Source organism: Cricetulus griseus, chromosome 5 (assembly GCF_003668045.3).
Source record: "Cricetulus griseus strain 17A/GY chromosome 5, alternate assembly CriGri-PICRH-1.0, whole genome shotgun sequence".
NCBI lineage: Eukaryota > Metazoa > Chordata > Mammalia > Rodentia > Cricetidae > Cricetulus > Cricetulus griseus.
In genome coordinates this window covers 119,441,630-119,462,770 of record NC_048598.1, presented here as the reverse complement: position 1 = coordinate 119,462,770, position 21,141 = coordinate 119,441,630, and the positions used below count along the sequence as shown (strand labels likewise).

Here is a 21,141-nt window from a genome sequence, read left to right as displayed (position 1 = left end):
GTGTGTGCCTACTGTGTGCGTGTGTGTGTGTGTGTGTGTGTGTGAGGAGGGAGAGGGGGAGATCGGCCCAAGCAGCCGCCCTAGGGTCAGCACCTCGACCTGAGGCACACCCGCCGGGCGGAGAAGAAAGCCGGTGGGTATGCCCGGGGGTGGGGGTGGGGGTGGGTGTGGGTGGCCAAACTTCCTGTCCCGCTCCGGAGCTGCTTCCGGCGGGAGCCGGAAGACGCCGTGTGTGGACGGAATTCGGGACTGACTGACGGACGGCCAGCTGCCCGGGACTGGAAGGTGAGCTCCGGGCTGGGGCTGGCCACAGCCGCTCGGCTAGGTGGCCCGGGAGCGGAAGGAGCCCCCTGCAGGCTTCGGGGCTCGAGAGCCGAGTTGGCCCCGAAAGGGCACAAGGAAGCCGCCCCCACTCGGGCTCCCCCACCCCCGGCGTCTGGCGGGCTGCGAGCGACCGGTCCGCAGCCCGGCGCCTCCTGCCCTATCCCTCTCGCGATTTGGGGCGCGCTGTTGAGGTTCCTCGGCTCGTTTTTGCGGGAGGGTGCTCGGAAGCATGATTGCCCCCAGAAACACGGAGTTAGCGAGCCCCCGGAGCGGAGGCTCCGGACTGCACCCGCATCGCGGACCTTCGGGCCTTCGAGCCAGGCCTTTGTGCTGGCGGGAAGGCTTGCCCGCCGTGCCCCGCCGGCGAATCACCCGCAGCCACCGCTTCCTTTCCCGGCGTCCACGCACCCCCTTGGTCTGCAAGGGGGACGCCTGAAGGACCAGGGCTGGACCTCTCCTCCAGCAGCCCCTTCAGGCCCGTGTGTGGGCAGCGAATGCTGGTAGACTGGATGGGTTTTGCTCATTGAACTCGTCGTCCTAAAGTTTCTCAGAAGAGCATCTAGTTAGTTTATTAAACTTTAATCCCACTTGCGTATGAGGCTCTGAAATGTACGTAGGTACCACTTGGAAGTTGAAAAGTACTGAGATGGGATTCAGAGTTCGTACGTTTACCTTAGACGTCGGCACACGGGTCAGTGTAACATATGCAAAGAGAAGAAAGAAATAGAAGACGGACAATTCTTGGTGTTTGGCATTGAGAAATTACACTTTGTGTTACCGTAGTGTATGGCAGAATATAGGGCAACCAAGCCTCAGAAGATGTAGGTTCTAATTTAAGCCTTGACCTCATGGGTGTCAAATTTGGGATAAACTGCAGTTTCTAGTTTTTTTTGGGGGGTATATCAATGAAGAGGTGTGCCCTCATGGGTTTGACCAATATTCTGAGATACTAAACTTTGAGTATGAGGGGTGACAAACTTGTGTCTTGGAAAAATGAGTGTTTGGGTAAAAGATAGATTGGGAGGGGTTTTATTTTTGGACTTTTTTTTTTTTTTTTTTTGAGACAGGGTTTCTCTGTGTAGCTCTGGAGCCTATCCTGGCACTCGCTCTGGAGACCAGGCTAGCCTCGAACTCACAGAGAAATGCCTGCCTCTGCCTCCCGAGTGCTGGGATTAAAGGTGTGCACCACCAACGCCCGGCTCTTTTTTTTTTAATTAGAAAATTATTTTACATGTCAATCCTAGGTCCCTGTCCTTCCCCTGTTCCCCCAACTAACACCCTACCTATCCCATACCCTTTCTGCTCCCCAGGGAGAGTGAGGCGTTCCATAGGGGGTCTTCAAAGTCTGTCTTATTCTTTGGGATAGGGCTATTTTTGGACTTTTGAGACAGGGTTTCTATGTAGCCCTCACTCTCTTGGAATTTACTCTGTAGACCAGGCTGGCTTCAAACACACACTGTCTCTGCCTCCTGAGTGCTAGGATTAAAGGTGTGTGACACCACTGCCCTGAGGAAAGGGTAACTTTTAAAGGTGACCAGTTAGAAGACTGTTTTAATAGTGTAGTTGAAAGATGCTGAGAAATCTAACATCATCACACTAGGAGTAAATGATGTCATTAATGTCTGGGATTGTTTAAATATGGAGAGTGAGAGAGAGAGACACTGCTAGATAGGATTTGCAGCTGAGTGGGAAAGAAGGTTGGGCAGTAAATAAAAGGAGTAATTGAAGAACAGGTTTGGTAGGGGAGATGCTGGTTTGGATGTGGTTTGGTTTGTAATGCTGAAGGAGGTATCTGTGGAATTTACTCAGCAGGTAATTCATAACCAAGGTTTGGAATTCAAAAGAAAAAGAGTAAAGAGGCAGGGAATTGGGTGTCATTTGTCATGTTACTTTATCCTCTGTCTATCCTTTGCTTTTTATATGCTCACTGGGAAACTTGTATGAAGTCCTTCAAAGTCATAGTAATGACTACTTTAGAAGTAGTCTTCTAAGTTCTTCAAGTTCTTCAAGTGACTTCAGGGTTTCTCTTGGGAAAATGTAAAATTAGCCAAGCATGGGGAGGTACACACCGTTAATCTCAATTATTATAAGGTGTAAGCAAGAGAGACCAGAACTTCAAGGCCAGCCTCAGAAACTTAAGAGTTCCAGGACAGCCTGGTTTATGCAAGACCCTGTCTGAATTCTACCCCCTCCAAAAAGCAAACACACACAAACAAAACTGATTGTGTATGTGACTGCACAAGTATGAATATACTAAAGACATTTTAATTGTACTTTTCAAAATGTGTGAGAGTGGGATCTGGAAAAATGGCTCAGCAGTTAAGAGCACTTGTTGCTCTTAGAGAAGACCTGGATTTAGTTCCAGCACCCCGAATGGTGATTCACAACCTTCTATAACTCCAGCACCAGAGGATCCAGCACCCTCTGATTCTTTGCGTACTTACATACTTGTGGCGTACAGACCACTTGGAGGCAAAACACCCATGCACAATAAATAAAAACTAAAAATCTTTTAAAAAGCATTTATGTTATGTGAACTGTCACAGTGAAACTTCAAGACCAGGTCTCACTATATATAGCCTTGCCTGGAACTCACTATGTAGAACAGGCTGGCCTCACACAGCTAGAGATGTGCTTATCTCTGCTTCCAGAATGCTGGAATTAAAAGTGTGTGCCACCATGTCTTGCCCAAAACTTATTTTTTTTTAAAGATTTGCATTGCAAAAAAAAAAAAAAACAAAAAAAACTTTACATTGCAGCTTTTGAAATGGGTTAACTGGGTAATGGAATTGGAACTAGCAGCAGACCTGGCTTATGTATTTGCCATTGTACTGTTGGCTAGTTAGTGTGCTTTGAAAGCTCCATGTTACAGATGGAGTCCACTTGATAAACCACTGTGCTCTAGAACAGATTGTTTTCTTTTCATTTTGAGATATGATCTTGATGTGTAGCTGAAACTTCCCTAGTCTCTTGCTTCAGTCTCTCCATTGCTGAGATTACAGATGCCTGCCACCACACCTGGCTCTTGAACAGATTCCTAAGAGTTCAACCTTTTCTAGTGCATTCTACTTTATTTGTTCATTAAGTACCTATACAAGCCAGAAATTTGGGTTGTATGACTGATTTGGTTACCATATGCATAGTGCAGTTCCAGAATATTTATTTATTTATTTATTTATTTATTTATTTATTTATTTATCTATTGTATGCAGTGTTCTGCCTGCATGTATGCCTGCAAGCCAGAAAAGGGTACCAGATCTCATTATAGATGGTTGTGAGCCACTGTGTGGTTGTTGGAAATTGAATTCAGGTCCTCTGGAAGAACAGCCAGTGCTCTTAACCTCTGAGCCATCTCTCCAGCTCATTTTCAAAGATTATTAAAAATTAAAATACTAAAATCAAAAGATATAGTAGGTAACACCTAAGGGTCTGTGAACTGTCATTTCTTAGTGATTCTGTAATTCAGGAATCTCAAAGTTGGATGCACTTTAATGATAACCTAAACAAACATCTGGTATCACATTGGCTTGTTATGTGAGCTGGAATTGGGGAAGAGGAATTGCTAAGCCCTTGAAATTTAAGATCAAATTTAGATGTAGTCATTCCCTATTTGTGCCAACTATTCATGCCAACTTGCTTATGCAACTTAATGTGATTTATTGACCCTTGGTTTCTTCCTCTCTTGAAGATGAGTGGATAAGCCATATTAAGCTGTTGTAGGCTTGAGGAAGGAAAATGTATGTAGAAAGAAAAATTGAGCATTTATGATACTTTGTTTTATGTAATAAGTAAAAGGAACATTTCATATATATCTTATAAACTAGATTGCAGGCTGCTATTAACATCAACAAATAAAACTTGAATTACAGTATCCTAAAAATTAGATGTGCTTATTTATGTGTGCACATATGTGGGGGTCAGAGGACAACATGTGAGAGTTCTCTCAGTCTATCACATGGGTCCTGGAGATTGAATTGAGGTTGACAGGCATGGTGGCCACCTTCACAAATTGAACCATCTTACAGGCCTAATTCCAGCATTTATTTATTTATTCATTTTTTTTCCTTTGGTTGTTTTTTCTAGACAGGGTTTCTTTGTGTAGTCCTGAACTCTCTCTGTAGACCAAGCCGGCCTCAGAGATCCACCTACTTTCCAAGCACTGGGACTAAAGGCATGTGCCACTACCACCTGGCTTCCAGTATTTCTTTTTTTCTTTTTTGGTTTTTCGAGACAGACAGGGTTTCTCTGTATAGTTTTGGAGCCTATCCTGGCACTCGCTCTGGAGACCAGGCTAGCCTTGAACTCACTGATATCCGCCTGCCTCTGCCTTCCGAGTGCTGGGATTAAAGGCGTGCACCACCAACGCCCAGCTTCCAGTATTTCTTAATGTCTGTCTTGGTCTAACTTTCCAGTCTACCATGGTATTAATGGGAAACATCCATCCTAGGAACATTTTTTACTGTCTTCATGGATATCAGTACTCCCAGTTTTACCAGTAATTACTCCAAATTAAGTGAATTCATGTGCCAAAGCACTGTGGTGGAGGGACTTAAGCAAGGTCTGTTCTTAGCATGGATAAACCTTAGGTTCGGTCTGTATGGCGGCCAAGGAAGGAGGAAAGATGAGAGGGCAGGAGCATGAACATGGGTTGCTTCTGTGCCCTAAGACACTGCCTTTGGGAAGTAGTTAACAGCCCACCCCACCACTGCTGTTGTGCTGGAGATGCTGCCTGTGTGCTCAGCCGTTGAGTTACACCTCTAGACTTTATTAAATTGTTTTTCTGAGAAAGAGTATCACTGTAGCCCAGACTGCTCTTGAATTTGCTATAGAGCCCAGGCTTCCTGTGTGCTGAGATTCTAGGTGTACACCACTATGTTCCTACTAGGCTTATGTTTTAAATGATTAAAACAGCATAATTACCTTTTAGAATCAAGAAAAGAAAAGTGAAGCAACACTGGCCTGTTATGCAATATAACTACTGTTAACATCTGTGTGGATTTCTTTTTACTTTGTCTTATGCTTGTTGTAATTAGTGCTAAAATGGAAAATAGACTTGTAAGACTTGTAATCAGTTTACTGTTGGGACTTCACAGTGTGTGTGTGTGTGTGTGTGTGTGTGTGTGTGTGTGTGTGTGTGTGATGTGGTGCTGTGAATCTAACCCAGTTATTTGCACATGCTAGGCAGATGCTCTACTACTGAACTATATCCCAAGCCAAAATGGTATTTTGAAGTGACCATGCCATATTTAATTATATATTGTGTGTATGCATTCAGGTTTTCTAAAAGGTAATTGTGTGTTACTTTCAGTTTTTTGTCTTATATTTTTGACGAACATCTTTGGGGATATAGGTTTTCTATATTTAAGACCTTTTTATAGCCAGGTGTAGTGATATCTGTAATCCCAGCACGCAGGAGGAAGAGGTAGAAGAATTCATTGACAGCTGGAGGCCAACCTGATCTATATGTGAATTTCAGGCCAGTCAGGGCTATATAGCAAGAATCTGTCTTTAAAGTGTGTTTGGGGGGGGGGAGCACCTTCATTAGAAGGGCACTGAAGTGGGGTCTGAAGATGTGACACTTTCGTTTGGTTCCCAGCATCCACACAGGGCTGCTTGTAACCACCTGAAACTCCACGGAGCCCCAGGAGAATCTGATACTCTTTTTGGACACTTGACACAGCAAGATACACATGCCTGGAATAAAAATGAAATTTGAAAAAGAAGTAGAAATAGTTTATCAAAGTATAACACTTTTGTAAGTCTTGATATGTACTGGACTTGCTCTTTTTTAAAAACTGTTATAGCTGAATTCTTTGCTTATGATTTTTAAATATAAAGGGATTCCTTTGTTTATTTAGCTACATTTTCCTACTGCTCTTAATGCTGTGTGTTTCTCTCTTTTACCCTGTTTTAGGTTAAATTGATTACCTTTCTTAAAGGGCTAGGAGTGTAACAGGAAGGTGTCATTGACTGTGAATTAGATTTGAACCTGTCCCCGAACAGCTACAGGATTTCAGAAGCTGAATCAATGTTATCAGATGAGTTAGAATCCAAACCAGAGGTGAGCCCACTTAGTTGTTTTCTTTGGTGGGTTTTCAGAATTTATTCTTAGTTCATTGGTCAGGAAACAACCTCTCTAGTGACTTAATAGTAAACATTTTTTGACTTTGTGAGCCAAAGTTTACAATTTTTCTGTTACTCAATGTTTTCTTAAAGATTTTACTGTTCTGTTTCTATCTTTTGTGGATTTTTTACATTTGCCATTTAGGTATTTAATGAAATACTAAGGTCTTTTATAATAAAAATATTCTATATCCCTAAAATGTATTTATATCATATAGTTGTGGTATATATGTGTGTATATGTATCAATTTATTTACACAATTTTTTAATCTTATATGTAATTGAAGATATTATTTTCTTTCTGAATATGATTGGGAGATTTAAACATTTAATAATTTCATTAATTTTCCCACCGTAATTTTAGTAAATCTGTGTTTCATAATAAGAACGTCACCAAATTTGAAAACGTTACTTAATTTTGAAGACTGGGACTTGTAACTAGTTAAGTCATCTTAGACAAGTCAGTGTTTTCAGATTGATTCCTCATTTGTAAAATACTTGTTCACTTAGGAGTTTAATATAAGAATTAATGAGCCACTATCCAGGAAAATGCTTTGTTAGATGTAATCAACACAGTGCAGTTGATTTTAAAAAAAGCTCATCATTTTAAAATACACGTTCATAATTTGGTAGAAAATGACAGATTAACTTAATTATATAAATCAAACTATTCTGTAGAACACACACCTTGATAAATGTAGTCAGTCTAGTTTTTCTGTGTATATGGCTGACATCAAAAACAAGACTGAATTATATCATCACTTGTTTGGTAATTTAAAAGTTGAGATTCATTCAGCATTGCTTCTTTTCCCCTCTTCAGCTCCTGGTTCAGTTTGTTCAGAATACCTCCATCCCCCTGGGACAAGGGCTAGTAGAATCAGAAGCTAAAGACATTACTTGCTTATCCCTCCTTCCAGTGACTGAGGCCTCAGAATGCAGTCGGCTAATGTTACCAGGTAAAATATGTTCACTACAGATAGGACAAAGAAGTCTGAAGAGTTTAGCCTATTCTGCGGCAAAAGTAGAATGCATAATTGATTTTGAAAGTAAAATTTAAGAGTCATGGAAAAAAGCCACCACGGAACTCCTAAGTGCCCGGAGTAGTTTAAACTATAGGAATCAGTATGTAAAAGTGAGGCAGAAAGACTCCTTTAGAAGCTACAGTATCAGGCAAGAGACCTGAAAAGGAAGACTAGAGTCCTTAGATAAATATCAGCATAGCCAGGAAGCATGAGACCCAAGGGAAATCTGTGTTAAAGGCCCCTAAGAGGCCAAGAGACAAAGACTGAAAGAAGGACATCATTAGCATTGGCAGAGAAAGGGTGAGAAACCTGGTTGGAGGAAAGGGTATAAAGTCTAGTACAGGTGAGGAAATATTATATAGTTTTTGTTTGGGGGTTTGTTTGCTTGTGTTTGCTTTGTTTTTAAGATGGTCTGGTTGTGTACCCATGTCTGACCTGGAACTCATAGTGATCTATCTGCTTCTGCCTCTGCTGGGGTTAAAGGCGGTGTGTGACCACTGGCCCTATATAATATAGAAAGGGCTTTCATTTTTTTCTTTTTTTAAATCTAAGCTATTTGAGGACTGCTTAGGATGTTAATGCTAATGGGGGAAGTCAGTGTTAGCTTTTTGATTGATGGATGATTGTTAAAAATTCTGATTTTTAACAATGATGTTCAGTAAAGACTAATGATGTTCAGTAAAGACTAAGATCTTTTAAGATTCAAGAAAAACAGATATATTCAACAATAAACATTCAAGTTTCCCTGTCCTGAGCTGGAGAGATGGTTTGGTGGTTAAGAGCGCTTGCTGTGCAAGCATGAGGACTGGGGTTTCAATCTCCATAGAACATAAAGGAGCTTGTCACCAAGCCTGGTGACCCTAGTGTGATCCCTGGAACCTACATGGTGGAGAGAAGTGATTTATGAAAGTTGTCCTGTAGCATAGCATGAATGTGGAAGCACATACTCTAAATAAATGCATGTAACAGATCAAAAACAAAGAATCTGGCCTGGCAGTGGTGGCGCACACCTTTAATCCCAGCACTCAGGAGGCAGAGGCAGGCGGATCTCTGTGAGTTCAAGACCAGAACTACAGAGTGAGTTCCAAGACAGCCAGGGGAGAAAAAAAAAGCTGTAACTGTCAACTGCAAAGATCTGATACACAGTTTTTTGAGAGGAGGTCTCGATGTGTGGCCCAGGCTGACCTTGAACTCAGAGATCTACCTGTTTCCACTTCCTCGATGCTAGGATTAAAGGTGTGAGCCAACACACATGGTTTGATACCCTCCTCTGGGCTCTACTCGTGAATAGGCATGCATACCCACATAAGAGTGTACACACACACTGAAATGAACCTTTTAAAGTTTCCCTGTTTGTTCACATCATTTGTTGTGTTTATAACAACATATTGTCAGTCGTGTTATCTGAATCTCTGTATCAACCTGTACCGAGATTTCTGAGTGCTAATAAATCTGTTAGTTAAGTTCTCTGACATTCTGAATATTCTAGTCCCAATAAAGGGAATTAAAATAGGAACAAAAAAATCCTTGCTCTATTACAATGATTATATATTTTAAAAAGGCGAAAGAGAACAAACAAGTGTTGACAAGAATGTGGAGAAAAGAAAACCCTCATGCACTGTTGCAGTTATGGGAAATTTATGGAAATTCCTCTAAAATAGAACTATTAGATGTCAGCAATTCTGCTTGTGTGTGTATCTCCAAAGAAATTGAAATCAATTGAATCAAATATTGAATACATGTGCCTTGATGTATGTATGTGTGGAGGTCAGAAGACACCTTGTGGGAGTTGGCTCTCTTTTCCCACCATATTGATCCCAGGGATTGAACTCAGGTTATCAGGCTAGGTGGCAAATGGCTTTACCCACAGCCATGCTATTGGCCCTCGTGTTTTTTGATATATGGTCAATACAGAGAAATATAAAGCCACATATGTACAGGTTGAGGAATAAATGTAAGGAACTCTTCCTGTATTGACTTCCCCAAACAAGAACAACATTAGCTTCCAAGCTAATAGGCTCTCCTTGACACAGAAACTTCCTTTCTTTAATGCATCATCACTGTTTTTACTTTTGTGATTTTCTTTCAAAAATTAACCATTCTTGTATACACCTGTAAGCAAAATATTTTAATTTTAGCTGGTTTATGACTTTAAATGAATGCAATGATGTAATCTCTTTAGTAGATTTTTTTAAGGTTTATTTATTATGTATACAGTGTTCTGTCTGCACATACCCTGCAGACCAGAAGAGGGCACCAGATCTCATAACAGATGGTTGTGAGCCACCATTTGGTTGCCTGGAATAGAACTCAGGACCTCTGGAAGGACAGTCAGTGCTGTTAACCTCTGAGTCATCTCTCCAGCCCCTAGTAGATGTTTTTGTACCTTGTTTTGTCTGTCTTTGTGAGGTTCATTCTTATTGTAGCTCGGGTTGGTAGCAGTCATAGTACCCTGTCATATTTACATACCACAACTTTTTAGTTAATGTCTCTGTTGACGATTGTTTTCCAGTATTGTGCTATAATGAACAGTGCTATTATGAATACTATGTTTTAAAATGTTTTTGGTGTGTTTGGTAAAATAAACATGGTACAGAATTGCCATTTTAAAGTTGTCATCAGTGTGTGGTTGTGTGAGGTGAGGGATATTCACATTAATGTGCAACATCATTAGGCCAGCATCTAATGAAAAATGGTGGTCCTGTCCATTTTTTTATGATAGTATTTGTCATCTGCTTAAAAGACAAAAAGGTGTTACCTGCCCCTTACAAAGATGAGTGAAAGCCTCTGGAAATATTGTATACTTCGTCACACAGTGTAATTCCTGATTATATAGAACCATTATATCTAGTTCCTATCCCCTTTAAATGTTAACTTTCATTTAAAATAGTTTATTTTTAAAAATTAAAAAATGGGGTGTTTTTATTTTTTTTTTATTTTGTTTTTAAGGCAGTCTCATGTAGTGCCCCTCCCCCTTAGTGCAAACCTCCTTTTTAGATTTTTGAGACTGGGTCTCTATGTAGCCCTGGCTGTCATGGAACTTACTCTGTAGACCAGGCTGGCCTTGAACTCACAGAGATCTGTCTCTGCCTCCGGAGTGCTGGGACTAAAGGGATGTGCCACTGTGTCCAGCTTAGAACAAACTTCTTTAGAGCAAGTGTTTTAAACTATTTATGCATATTCATTGTAAACCCCAAACTGTAGTGAAACAGACTAATCTACAAAATGTCGGTGGTTTCCCTTGCTGTTTCCCCCCTGTGATTATTCTAAGGCAGTTTTTGTATTTGCAAAAATGAGAACGCAGTATACTCTTGTAAGGTCCCTGGAAACTAAGTGGAGTTGAGCATCTGTGGTGCTATTTACTGAGAAGGTGCGCTCCCTGGAGGCGAGTGTTACATAAAGCTGTGGTGTTTCCCTTCACTAGATGATACTCCAAACCACACTAACTCCTCCAAGGAGGTCCCTTCTTCAGCTGTTTTGAGGAGCCTTCAGGTGAACGTGGGCCCAGACGGAGAAGAGACAAGGGCTCAGACTGTACAGAAGTCCCCAGAGTTTCTGTCCACTCCAGAGTCGCCTAGCTTGTTGCAAGATCTACAGCCAAGTGATAGCACTTCTTTTATTCTCCTTAACCTAACAAGAGCAGGTATGTTTTCATCTTTTCTGAACTCTATTCATTTTTTAGGGGAAAAAGTTAGAGTCGGTTCAATATTTAATATTCATAACACGCAAAGAATCTTTATGATTTGATTACATTAGAGTTGGTGTGATCTGGTGACCTGTTGAATATATAAAAGAAGTGCAAAGACTCAATGACTCTGCATTTCCTCTTGTTTAACTTTGTGATATGGTGGGTTATAAATTTTGTCAGTTGTAAGAATAGTTTGCTCACTGGGTGGTGGTGGTGCACGCTTTTAGTCCCAGCACTCGGGAGGCAGAGGCAGAGGCAGAGGATCTCTGTGAGTTCGAGACCAGCCTGCTCTACAAGCGCTAGTTCCAGGACAGCCTCCAAAGCCACAGAGAAACCCTGTCTTGAAATACAAAGAATAGTTTGCTTTTCCTATTTTGGCTTTTATCATTCCTGTTCTTCTCTGCAGCCTGAGAATGCTGTCTGCTCTTGTAAGTGTGTTGGGTGTTAGATGCTGTGTATCAAATGGTAAATGCCTTGGATATGGGTGGTTTCTCTGTGAAGCACTGACTGTCTTGAAATTGGGATCCCCCTGCCTATACTGCTGAGTGCAAGGGTAGAGTGTGCCAGTATACCCTGCAACAGAAACTTTTGTTTTTTGGGTTTTTTGTTTTGTTTTGTTTTTTGTTGTTGTTGTTGTTTTTTGGAGACCAAATTTCTCTGTGAAACAGTCCTGGCTGTCCTGGAACTGGAACTTGATTTGTAGATCAGGCTGGCCTGGAACTCACAGAAATCCGCCTGCCTCTGCTTCTGCCTCCAGAGTGCTGGGATTAAAGGCCTATGCCACCACCGCCAGGCCGGAAACCTTGTTTGGAAAACTAATGTGGTGCCCTTGACCAAGACAGTAAGAGCAAGAACAGGTTTGGAGGAGGATGCTTAGTTCCAAATGAGTCTGTTACTGTTTTGATACTGGAGGTACATTGAGGAGGGAGTACCTTTAGAGAGTGAAAAATAGGAATCCAGGGTGGGCGAGGGGTTGGTATAAAGTAGCCAGTTGGGCCACTCATCACATTCAGAAAATGTGAAACATGGATCATGGATTCTTTGATTCTAGAGAGGTTTGAAGCATATGTAGAGAAAAAGGTAAACCTAGGACCCTGGGAAGGGGGACATTTAAGAGGACAACAGAACAACAAGGAGAACTGGGAGAGAATGGTGGGTGGGAAATGATTCCAAATACTACAGGATGAACTAGTGAGATTAAATGTCTGTCAGATGACCTTTGTAAAATTAACAGTTATTGGAAGATAGGCGTGAGAAGAGAATGGGATGTAACTGAATGGGAATACCAGTTAGAAGGCAGAGTTGTTTTAATGCTTAGTACATACCTGTAGCTAAAGCAGGAGGACAAGTTTGAGGCCAGCCTAGGCTAGGTTGCTCAAACAAAACCAACAAGTTGGGCGTGGTGACACACACCTTTAATCCCAGTACTTGGGAAGCAGAGGCAGACCTGTGAGTTCAAGGCCAGCCTCGCCTACCTAGGGCTCTTAACTGCTGAGCCGTGTTTCCTGCCCTACTGAGAGAATTTAACTGAAGTGTTCATGAGAGAATGACTGGGCATGGGATATTTCAAATGGGAGGTGGCTGGGTTGCTGGGATAGAAAAATTTATGCCTGTGAAACAAGAGGAGGCAGAGTTAACAATTAGCATGTGGACTGGATGGAAAAAATGATTATCTTCTTCTTCTTTTTTTTTTTTTTTTTTTTTTTTTTTTTTTTTTTTTTTGGTTTTCAAGACAGGGTTTCTCTGTGGCTTTGGAGGCTGTCCTGGAACTAGCTCTTGTAGACCAGGCTGGTCTTGAACTCACAGAGATCCGCCTGCCTCTGCCTCTCGAGTGCTGGGATCAAAGGCGTGCAACACCACCGCCAGGCAAAAAATGACATCTTAATTATTTATAGGAACAGAAACTTGAAGTGAGATAGAAAGGTCTACAATGATTTGGTTCAGGACATGAAAGTCTCTGGGCCAGGGCTAATGAAAGAACGTTGGCTGACCTCCCTGTATTATTGTCCTTCTTCCAGGTCTGGGCTCTTCAGCTGAGCACTTCGTGTTTGTGCAGGATGAGACAGAGGATTCAGGCAATGACTTCCTCTCTGGTGAGAGCACAGACAGCAGCATTCCATGGTTCCTCCGGGTCCAGGAATTGGCCCATGACAGTTTGATTGCTGCTACTCGTGCACAGCTGGCAAAGAATGCAAAAACCAGCATCAATGGTGAGACTCCTTTGGCATTCTGTACAGAGGTTCGGGTAATTCGATAGCTAATACTCTTTTATTGATGAGAATGGAAGCCTATATTAAGTTGTCCTATTGTATAAAGTAATTTGGCTTTATCTTCCAAACCAATAAACTCATGTTTTAAAATTCCAACTTTTAAGTAATGGGCAGAGCATCTCTTAGAGAACAAGTAGGTCCTGGAGATGGTGGAACCTCAGTCCCAGCATTCATGAGGTTGAAGCAGAATGATTTATATAAACTCATTTATATAGAGCTCAAAGACGTTAAAATAGTTTTATCATTAATAAAAATACAACTATAAAGTTATTGTCTGACTTATACTGTTTTGCTAAAACTATTTTGTTATTTGTGGCAGTTTTGTTGATAAGCTGATTGTGCTAGCTATTTATCTCTTAAGTTTTTGTGTGTGTATGTGTATGTACACATACATGCATATGTAGGCTAGAGTACCTTCCTACTGCTGGGATTACACCGCACATGGCTGTTTACATTTCATAAGGGTTTTGGCCACCTGACTTACGTGACAAGCACTTTACCCCCTGAGCTGCTTTCTCAGTCTGTGGTGTTTCTTTTCAGCTTAGCATGTCTGTACGACTTCTTGTGCGCTGCTGGTCATTTTGGAATACCATCTCCAAATCATCAGTATCACCTGGCAGCTTTGAAGTGCAGCTGTCTTGGGTTGAGAAGTGGCTCAGCAGTTAAAGTGGATTGCTCCTTTCCAAAGGAGCTGTGTTTGGTTCCTAACATCCACATCAGGTGGACCATAACCTGTGACTCCTGTTCCAGGGGATCCCACACACTCCTCTGGTGTTTACAGGCACTGTACTTATGTGGCATATATGGAGACATACATGTTGCCCTTAAGAATCATTGGTGGTGTGAGAGCGGAGCTCTAGAGATGACTGGGCAGTTAGGATCACTGATTGCTCTTTCACAGGTCCTGAGTTCAGTTCCCAGCAACCACATGGTGGCTCAAAACCATCCTTAGTGAGATCTGGTGCCCTCTTCTGGTCTGACCTGCAGACAGAAATCTGTATACATAATAAGTAAATAAAATTTTTTCCCTTTTTTTTTTTTTTTTTTTTTTGGTTTTGGTTTTGATTTTGGTTTTGGTTTTTTCCGAGATAGGGTTTCTCTGTATTGCTTTGGAGCCTGTCCTGGAACTCACTCTGTAGACCACGATGGCCTTGAACTCAGAGATCCGCTTGCCTCTGCCTCTCGAGTGCTGGGATCAAAGGCATGTGCCACCAATGCCTGGTCAAGTAAATAAATCTTTAAAAAAAAATCATGGTGCACGCCTTTAATCCTAGCACTTGGGAGGCAGAGGCTGACAAATCTCTTTGAGTTTGAGACTAGCCTGGTCTATAGACCAAGTTCCAGGACTGCCAGGGCTGTTATAGAGAAACCTTGTCTCAGAAGGGGGATGGGGTGGGATCATGGATGGGTACATTTTAAACATCCCGCACCAGTCAAAACTTTCATTTATGTAATGTACCACTAGTTATTAGGTCTCTTTTGATTAGTTCTCTTTCTATATATTCTCATTAGCCTGTGATAATTAAGTTATTACCATATGTGTCAATATTATCACTAGCCAAGCCAAGATTAAACAAATTGTCAGTTCACAACTGTTTGGAGCTCTTGCTGATAATCAGGAATATATTTGTGGTTATTTTAATTACTGTTCATATAGAAACAAAAAGCTAAATAATACCTCAGAGAACTTAGGGTGCAGTGTGCGTGCCCTTTAGGGGTTAGAAGACAACTTTGTGGGAGTTGGGTCTCTTCCTACCATGTGTGTCCTAGAAATAAAACAAAACCTTAAAGTTTGGTAGCAAGAACTATTACCCACTGAGTTAGGTTTTTTTTGTTTTTTTTTTTACTACAGATGATTGTAAGCCATCACCACCATGTGGGTGCTGGGAATTGAACTCAGGACCTCTGGAAGAGCAGCCAATGCTCTTAACCACTGAGCCATCCCTCCACTCCCTCACCCAGTTATCTTGCTGGCCTTTAGTATTCTTTTTTTTTTAAGATTTTATTTATTTATTATGTATACAACATTCTGCTTCCATGTATATCTGCACACCAGAAGAGGGCACCAGATCTCATAACGAATGATTGTGAGCCACCATGTAGTTGCTGGGAATTGAACTCAGGCTCAGGACCTCTGGAAGAGCAGTCAGTGCTCTTAACCTCTGAGCCATCTCTCCAGCCCTGGTATTCTTAATGTATGTATAAAATTGAATGTACAAAGCTCTGGTTGTTTACTTGTGTCAGTTTCTAGATTAGCACAGGGTTTTTATAGACCTTTTGTTAGAAACTGATTAGCTGGATCTCAGAGGTTAATGGGAAATTTTATGTTATATATACTTTAGTCCTGGTTGAAGTTTAACTTTATTGATTAAATACATTGTAACAAATGGAGAGCAATATTATGAAAATAAATGTTAAAGTTAGCTAGCAGAAAGCATCCAAAATGATGTCCTGACATATGTCATAGAACAGTTAGATTTTTATTTAAATCAGAAACAAGCTTGTTTTACATGTCAATCCCAGCTCCCTCTCCCTCCCCTGCCCCCCACCAATGCCCTATTCCATCCCCTTTCTGCTCCCCAGGGAGGGTGAGGACTTCCATGGGGGGGGGGAATCTTCAGATTCTGTCATATCATTTGGAGCAGGGCCTAGGCCCTCCCCCATGTGCCTAAGCTGAGAGAGTATCCCTCTATGTGGAGAGAGCAATGGTTTTGTCTTCAAGTACATGATTTTTTTTTTATTTATTTGGTTTTTTGAGATAGGGTTTCTCCGTGTAGCCTTAGCTCTCCTGAAACTCACTCTGTAGACCAGGCTGGCCTCAAACTCACAGAGGTCCATCTGCCTCTGCCTCTGCCTCTCAAGGGCTGGGATTAAAGGTGTGCGCCACCACGACTGGCTAAAATACAGGATTTTTTTTTTTTTTTTAATCTAGAACTTCAGGTTACCTCTGTAGCTTCCACTCTTGCTGTTACTTCTCTACCAGTTTGTGTTTTATGAAATGGTGGGTGTGTTTTGTTTGTTTTGGAGTGGTGTTTTTTTTGAGACTACTCAATCAAGCCATCCATGCCTGGCTCCCACAGAATAGTTTTAATTCTGCTTCCTGAAATAATGTGAAAGGGAAACATAATTGACATCCTTACATTTGTCAGAAACTGGGTCTTGTTTAATAAAACACGGTAACGGTGGATAATTCTCTGGATGGGGACATAGAGTACTGTCAATGCCTCTATATCGGAAGCACAAGCAGATATCTGGTTAATGATCACCAGGAATGAAATGCAGGAATTTTATTGTTTGAATCTAAGTATCTAAGCAGGATTCTTCCCTGAATCATAAATATGTCACTTGTTACAGGAGAAAATGTCCACCTTGGTTCTGGCGATGGGCAACCCAAAGATTCTGGGCCCCTTCCTCAAGTGGAAAAGAAGCTCAAGTGTACAGTTGAAGGCTGTGACCGGACATTTGTGTGGCCAGCTCATTTCAAGTACCACCTTAAAACTCATCGGTGAGCTAATCATCAGGAACGTGTCCCCGACTAGACAAACTACAGGAAAGAAGGGGGCTCCAGTTATGCTGACTAAAACTGTCTTTTTCATTGAGGGGTGATGATAAATATACACCTGTAATCTCGGCCTTTAAAAGGCTGCGAAGGTTGAGACCAGTCTGAGCTATCGCAAGACCTTGTCTCAAAAACCAAGATCTCTAGTTCTTGTTTGTTTTTCGATGGAATCTTATGCTCCCCAAGTTGCTGCAGTTCTTTGAACTTAAGTGATTTTTCTACCTCAACCTCCCAAGTGTTGCTTTTACAGGCATGCCACCTAATATGAAGCCTTCTGCCTTCTGCCTTCTGCCTCTGGACTTTTACCTTTCTCTTGCGTATATCTTATTTTCACTCATAATCCATGGCTGGCTCGTGGTTGGGTAGCTGACCCCTATCGTCCTCCTTTCCCCGCCTTGCTCCTCTCTTTCTTCCCAGATTTCTCCTCCCATTTATTCTCTCTGCCTGCCATCCCCACCTATCCTTTCCTGCCAAGCTGTTGGTCATTCAGCTCTTTATTAGACCAATCAGGTGTTTTAGACAGGCAGAGAATCACAGCTTCACAGAGTTAAAGAAATGCTGTGTGGTGGTGGTGGCGCATGCCTTTAATCCCAGCACTTGGAGGCATAAGCAGGTGGATCTCTGTGAGTTCAAGGCCAGCCTGGTCTACAGCTTGAGTTCCAGGATAGTTTGGGCTACACAGAGAAAGCCTGTCTCAGAAAACAAACAGAAAAACAAATAAGAATGCAGCACATCTTTGCATCATTAAAACAAATGTTCCACAGCATAGACAAATGTAACATGTCTTAAAATAATATGCCACAACACATCCTCCTGTTTGGTTTTGTTGTTGTTGTTGTTTTAGGATCTAAACCAGATCTTTCTAATCTGTTAAAAATATACTGTTCCCTGAGCTATAGCCCCAGCCCCCCCTTTTAAAAAAATAATTTATTTTTATTTCATGTGTATTTATGTTTTGCTTGCATGTGTGAAGGTGTTAGATCATCCTCAACTGGAGTTATAGGCAGGTATGAGCTGCCATGTGGGTGCTGGGAATTGAACCTGGGTCCTCTGGAAAAACAACTAGTTAGTACTCTTAACTGCTGAGCCATCTCTGCAAACTCCCCCCCCCCTTTAAAAACAAAACAAAACAAACAAAAAACAAGTTTTAAACAAATTCTTATTGTTTGCTCAGACTGCCTTTGGACTCCAGATCCTCCTTCCTTAGCCTACCATGTGCTGAGATTAGTGGTTGAAGAAGGTGCTTGTATGTAAATACAAAGAATTGTGTCATCTTATTTACTTATTTTATTTGAGGCATGTGGCCTGGGCAGGCCTCAAACTTACTGTTTAGAAAAGGATGGCTTTGAATTCCTGATTCTCCTGCGTCTATTACCTCATTCCTGATAAATATTTCAATAAGACATTTGGCACCTAAATATCTTTTTTGGTTTTTCGAGATTGGGTTTCTCGGTGGCTCTGGAGGCTGTCCTGGAACTTGCTCTGTAGACCAGGCTGGCTTCAAACTCACAGAGATCCGTCTGCCTCTGCCTCCCAAGTGTTGGGATCAAAGGCGTGCGCCACCAACGCCCGCTGGCACCTAAATATCTTAAAGAGCAAAAATCCTCAAGTCTCATTACAAAGCAGTTTGAGAACGTAATACTAAGTAAGGGCTAGAGAGATGGGTCAGCTACCAAGAGTGTCAGTAGAAACGTTGACTTGTCAGGCTGGAGAGATGGCTCAGTAGTTAAGAGCATTGACTGTTCTTCCAGATGACTGAGGTTCAATTCCCAGCACCCACATGTCAGCTCACAACTATCTGTAACTCCAGCTCCAGGGGACCTGGCACCCATGGAAAAACCTCAATGCATATAAAATAAAAATTAAAAAAAAAAAGAAAGAAAGAAAGAAAAAGAAATGGTGACTTGCCTTGTCACCACCAGCACTAAGGGTTTTCAGGCATTGTTATGTCTTTACAGAAACGAGCGCTCCTTCATGTGCCCCGCAGAAGGCTGTGGGAAAAGCTTTTATGTGCTGCAGAGGCTAAAGGTGCACATGAGGACACACAACGGGGAGAAGCCGTTCATGTGCCATGAATCTGGGTGTGGCAAGCAGTTCACCACAGCTGGGAACCTGAAGAACCACCGTCGCACACACACAGGTGTGCAGTCTGCACTCCCTGGCTCTGCTCTTGCTTGCCGTTTGCTCATACTTAGGACAGCAATACAGGAGTAGAAATGAAGACACAGGGCTGTTCCTAGACTCTGAAGATTTCCTTAGTCTCAATGTCTTGTGCATTCTGTTCATTACCAGTAACATTTATCCAACTTCATGTGTGTGTGACGAACAGACAGTATTGACTTCTGTCTCCAGAAGCCTGACTTGTAGGAACAAATGTAAGGTTGTCATAGATAATGGTGATACCAGGATAATGGACAGGTCAGCCTGTCTTCCAGTCTCTGAACATTGTATTGCTGCATTTGTTGAGTCATACAAATGTTACAGGGCACTAAATATGAGATAAGATAGAACCCTGAACTTGAGGTCAGACAGAGCTCATGACGTGAGAGATAGAATAAATGTCAGAAGGAAATGAGAAAATAAAAACTCCTTGCTTCTTAGTCTGAGATACTACAGTTGCTTTGGGAGCTATTGTCAGAAATGTATTTTTGCAAAACTTAATCACTGAACTCAGATCACCAGTGAGAATGTGTACCTCTTTCCTGCTCTCTTTGCTCAAATGACAGGAGGTATGCTCTAAAGGCATTTAGAAAGTAAAGTCCAGGCTCAACCACAATTGTTCTAGACATGATTCCCTCCAAATTGGCATAACCCTTCAGTATGTTAGTGAATGAACAGTTTTCTTTTCAGTGTTCTTGAGATAGTAAAAGGTATTTATTCCAAGAAAGAAATTTGAATAAAAAATTGGAAGGCTGTCTCATAGTCTGTATTCCAGAACATTGAGACATAACATTTGCTGGGTACCCAGTTGAAATTATATAGCCCAAGTTAAAGAAATCAGAAAGAGTAAGTCATTAAAATCAGAACACAACGATGGTCCGTTCTCAGAAGACTGAGCCTTTGTCTCACTTTCTGTCTCTAGGAGAGAAGCCTTTCATTTGTGAAGCCCAGGGATGTGGCCGATCCTTTGCTGAGTATTCAAGCCTCCGGAAACACCTGGTAGTTCACTCAGGTACTAGAGCCTGTGTTGTTCATAGACTTCAGGCACAGTAAGAGACAAGGGTGGCAAGGCGGTATGCAGTGCTCTAAGAAACACTTTCCATCCTAAGGTAATAAAGCTCACTAAGGCCCGTAATAATTACATTCAAAAGGTCTTCTCACCAGTTACTCTTCTCTTCAGATTTACTGAGGAACCTGCTAATGCAGACCTTTTTCTAAGATCTGTGATGGTCCAGGTAGTTAACAGAGAAAATGTGGTACTACTCAGCAGAAAAAGACAATGGAATCTTGAAATTTGCAGGAAAATGGATGGAACTGGAAGAAACCATTCTGAGCGAGGTAACCCAATTACAAAAAAAACAAACATGATATGTACTCACTCATATGTGGACCTGCTTTATGATACATACCAGTGACTGTGCTTTATCAGAGCTGTTTTTAATGATGTTGCTCAGAATGGTTTCCTTCCAGATGATAATTAAGAAGCTAATTAAAAAAAAAAAATGGTGCCAGGTACCACAAGAGTAACAGAACTGTGCTGTTTTCTGGGACTTTGTTTTTTGCTTTTTGTTTTTTTGTTTTGTTTTTTTTTAAGTGGAGTGTGCTGGATGTCTCTACAATTTTGTTCAAATGACTGCAGAACCTGGAAAAGCTGTTGCTGCTATTGATGCATAACATACTGCTATTATTGGTCTTTTTATATAAATACAAATATATATGTATATATATATATGTACATATATATGTGTATATATATATATATATTTGTTTATTTGTGTACAACATTCTGCTTCCATGTATATCTGCACACCAGAAGAGGGCACCAGATCTTTATGTTGTGAGCCACCATGTGGTTGCTGAGAATTGAACTCAGGACCTCTGGAAGAGCAGTCTGTGCTCTTAACCACTGAGCCATCTCTCCAGCCCTATATGTTAAATTTGATATGGAACCTGTATTGACATTTTCATTCCTTTGGAGGATTTGAAAATCCAGAG

At 41.5% G+C, this 21,141-nt stretch overlaps 1 protein-coding gene across 5 annotated transcripts in view; it reads left to right on the top strand.

Annotated features, from left to right (window-relative positions):
* Window positions 1-157: 157 nt before the first annotated feature.
* The window catches only part of Znf410 (zinc finger protein 410), a 33,399-nt gene continuing 12,415 nt past the window's right edge, over window positions 158-21,141 (top strand). For 2 of the 5 annotated variants that reach the window (XR_003485951.2, XM_027418482.2), the window contains exons 1-8: window positions 158-285; window positions 6,239-6,385; window positions 7,268-7,403; window positions 10,894-11,112; window positions 13,176-13,367; window positions 16,782-16,932; window positions 18,945-19,126; window positions 20,069-20,158. Coding sequence is in view for 4 of the 5 variants with exons in the window: in XM_027418482.2 (XP_027274283.1) it covers window positions 6,353-6,385; window positions 7,268-7,403; window positions 10,894-11,112; window positions 13,176-13,367; window positions 16,782-16,932; window positions 18,945-19,126; window positions 20,069-20,158 (1,003 nt within the window). In the remaining variant the exon portion in view is untranslated. Of the gene's footprint in view, window positions 286-5,920; window positions 6,080-6,238; window positions 6,386-7,267; window positions 7,404-10,893; window positions 11,113-13,175; window positions 13,368-16,781; window positions 16,933-18,944; window positions 19,127-20,068; window positions 20,159-20,326; window positions 20,481-21,141 lie in introns of those variants that run through there. The other 3 variants (XM_027418483.2, XM_027418481.2, XM_027418480.2) reach the window with 3 other exon arrangements.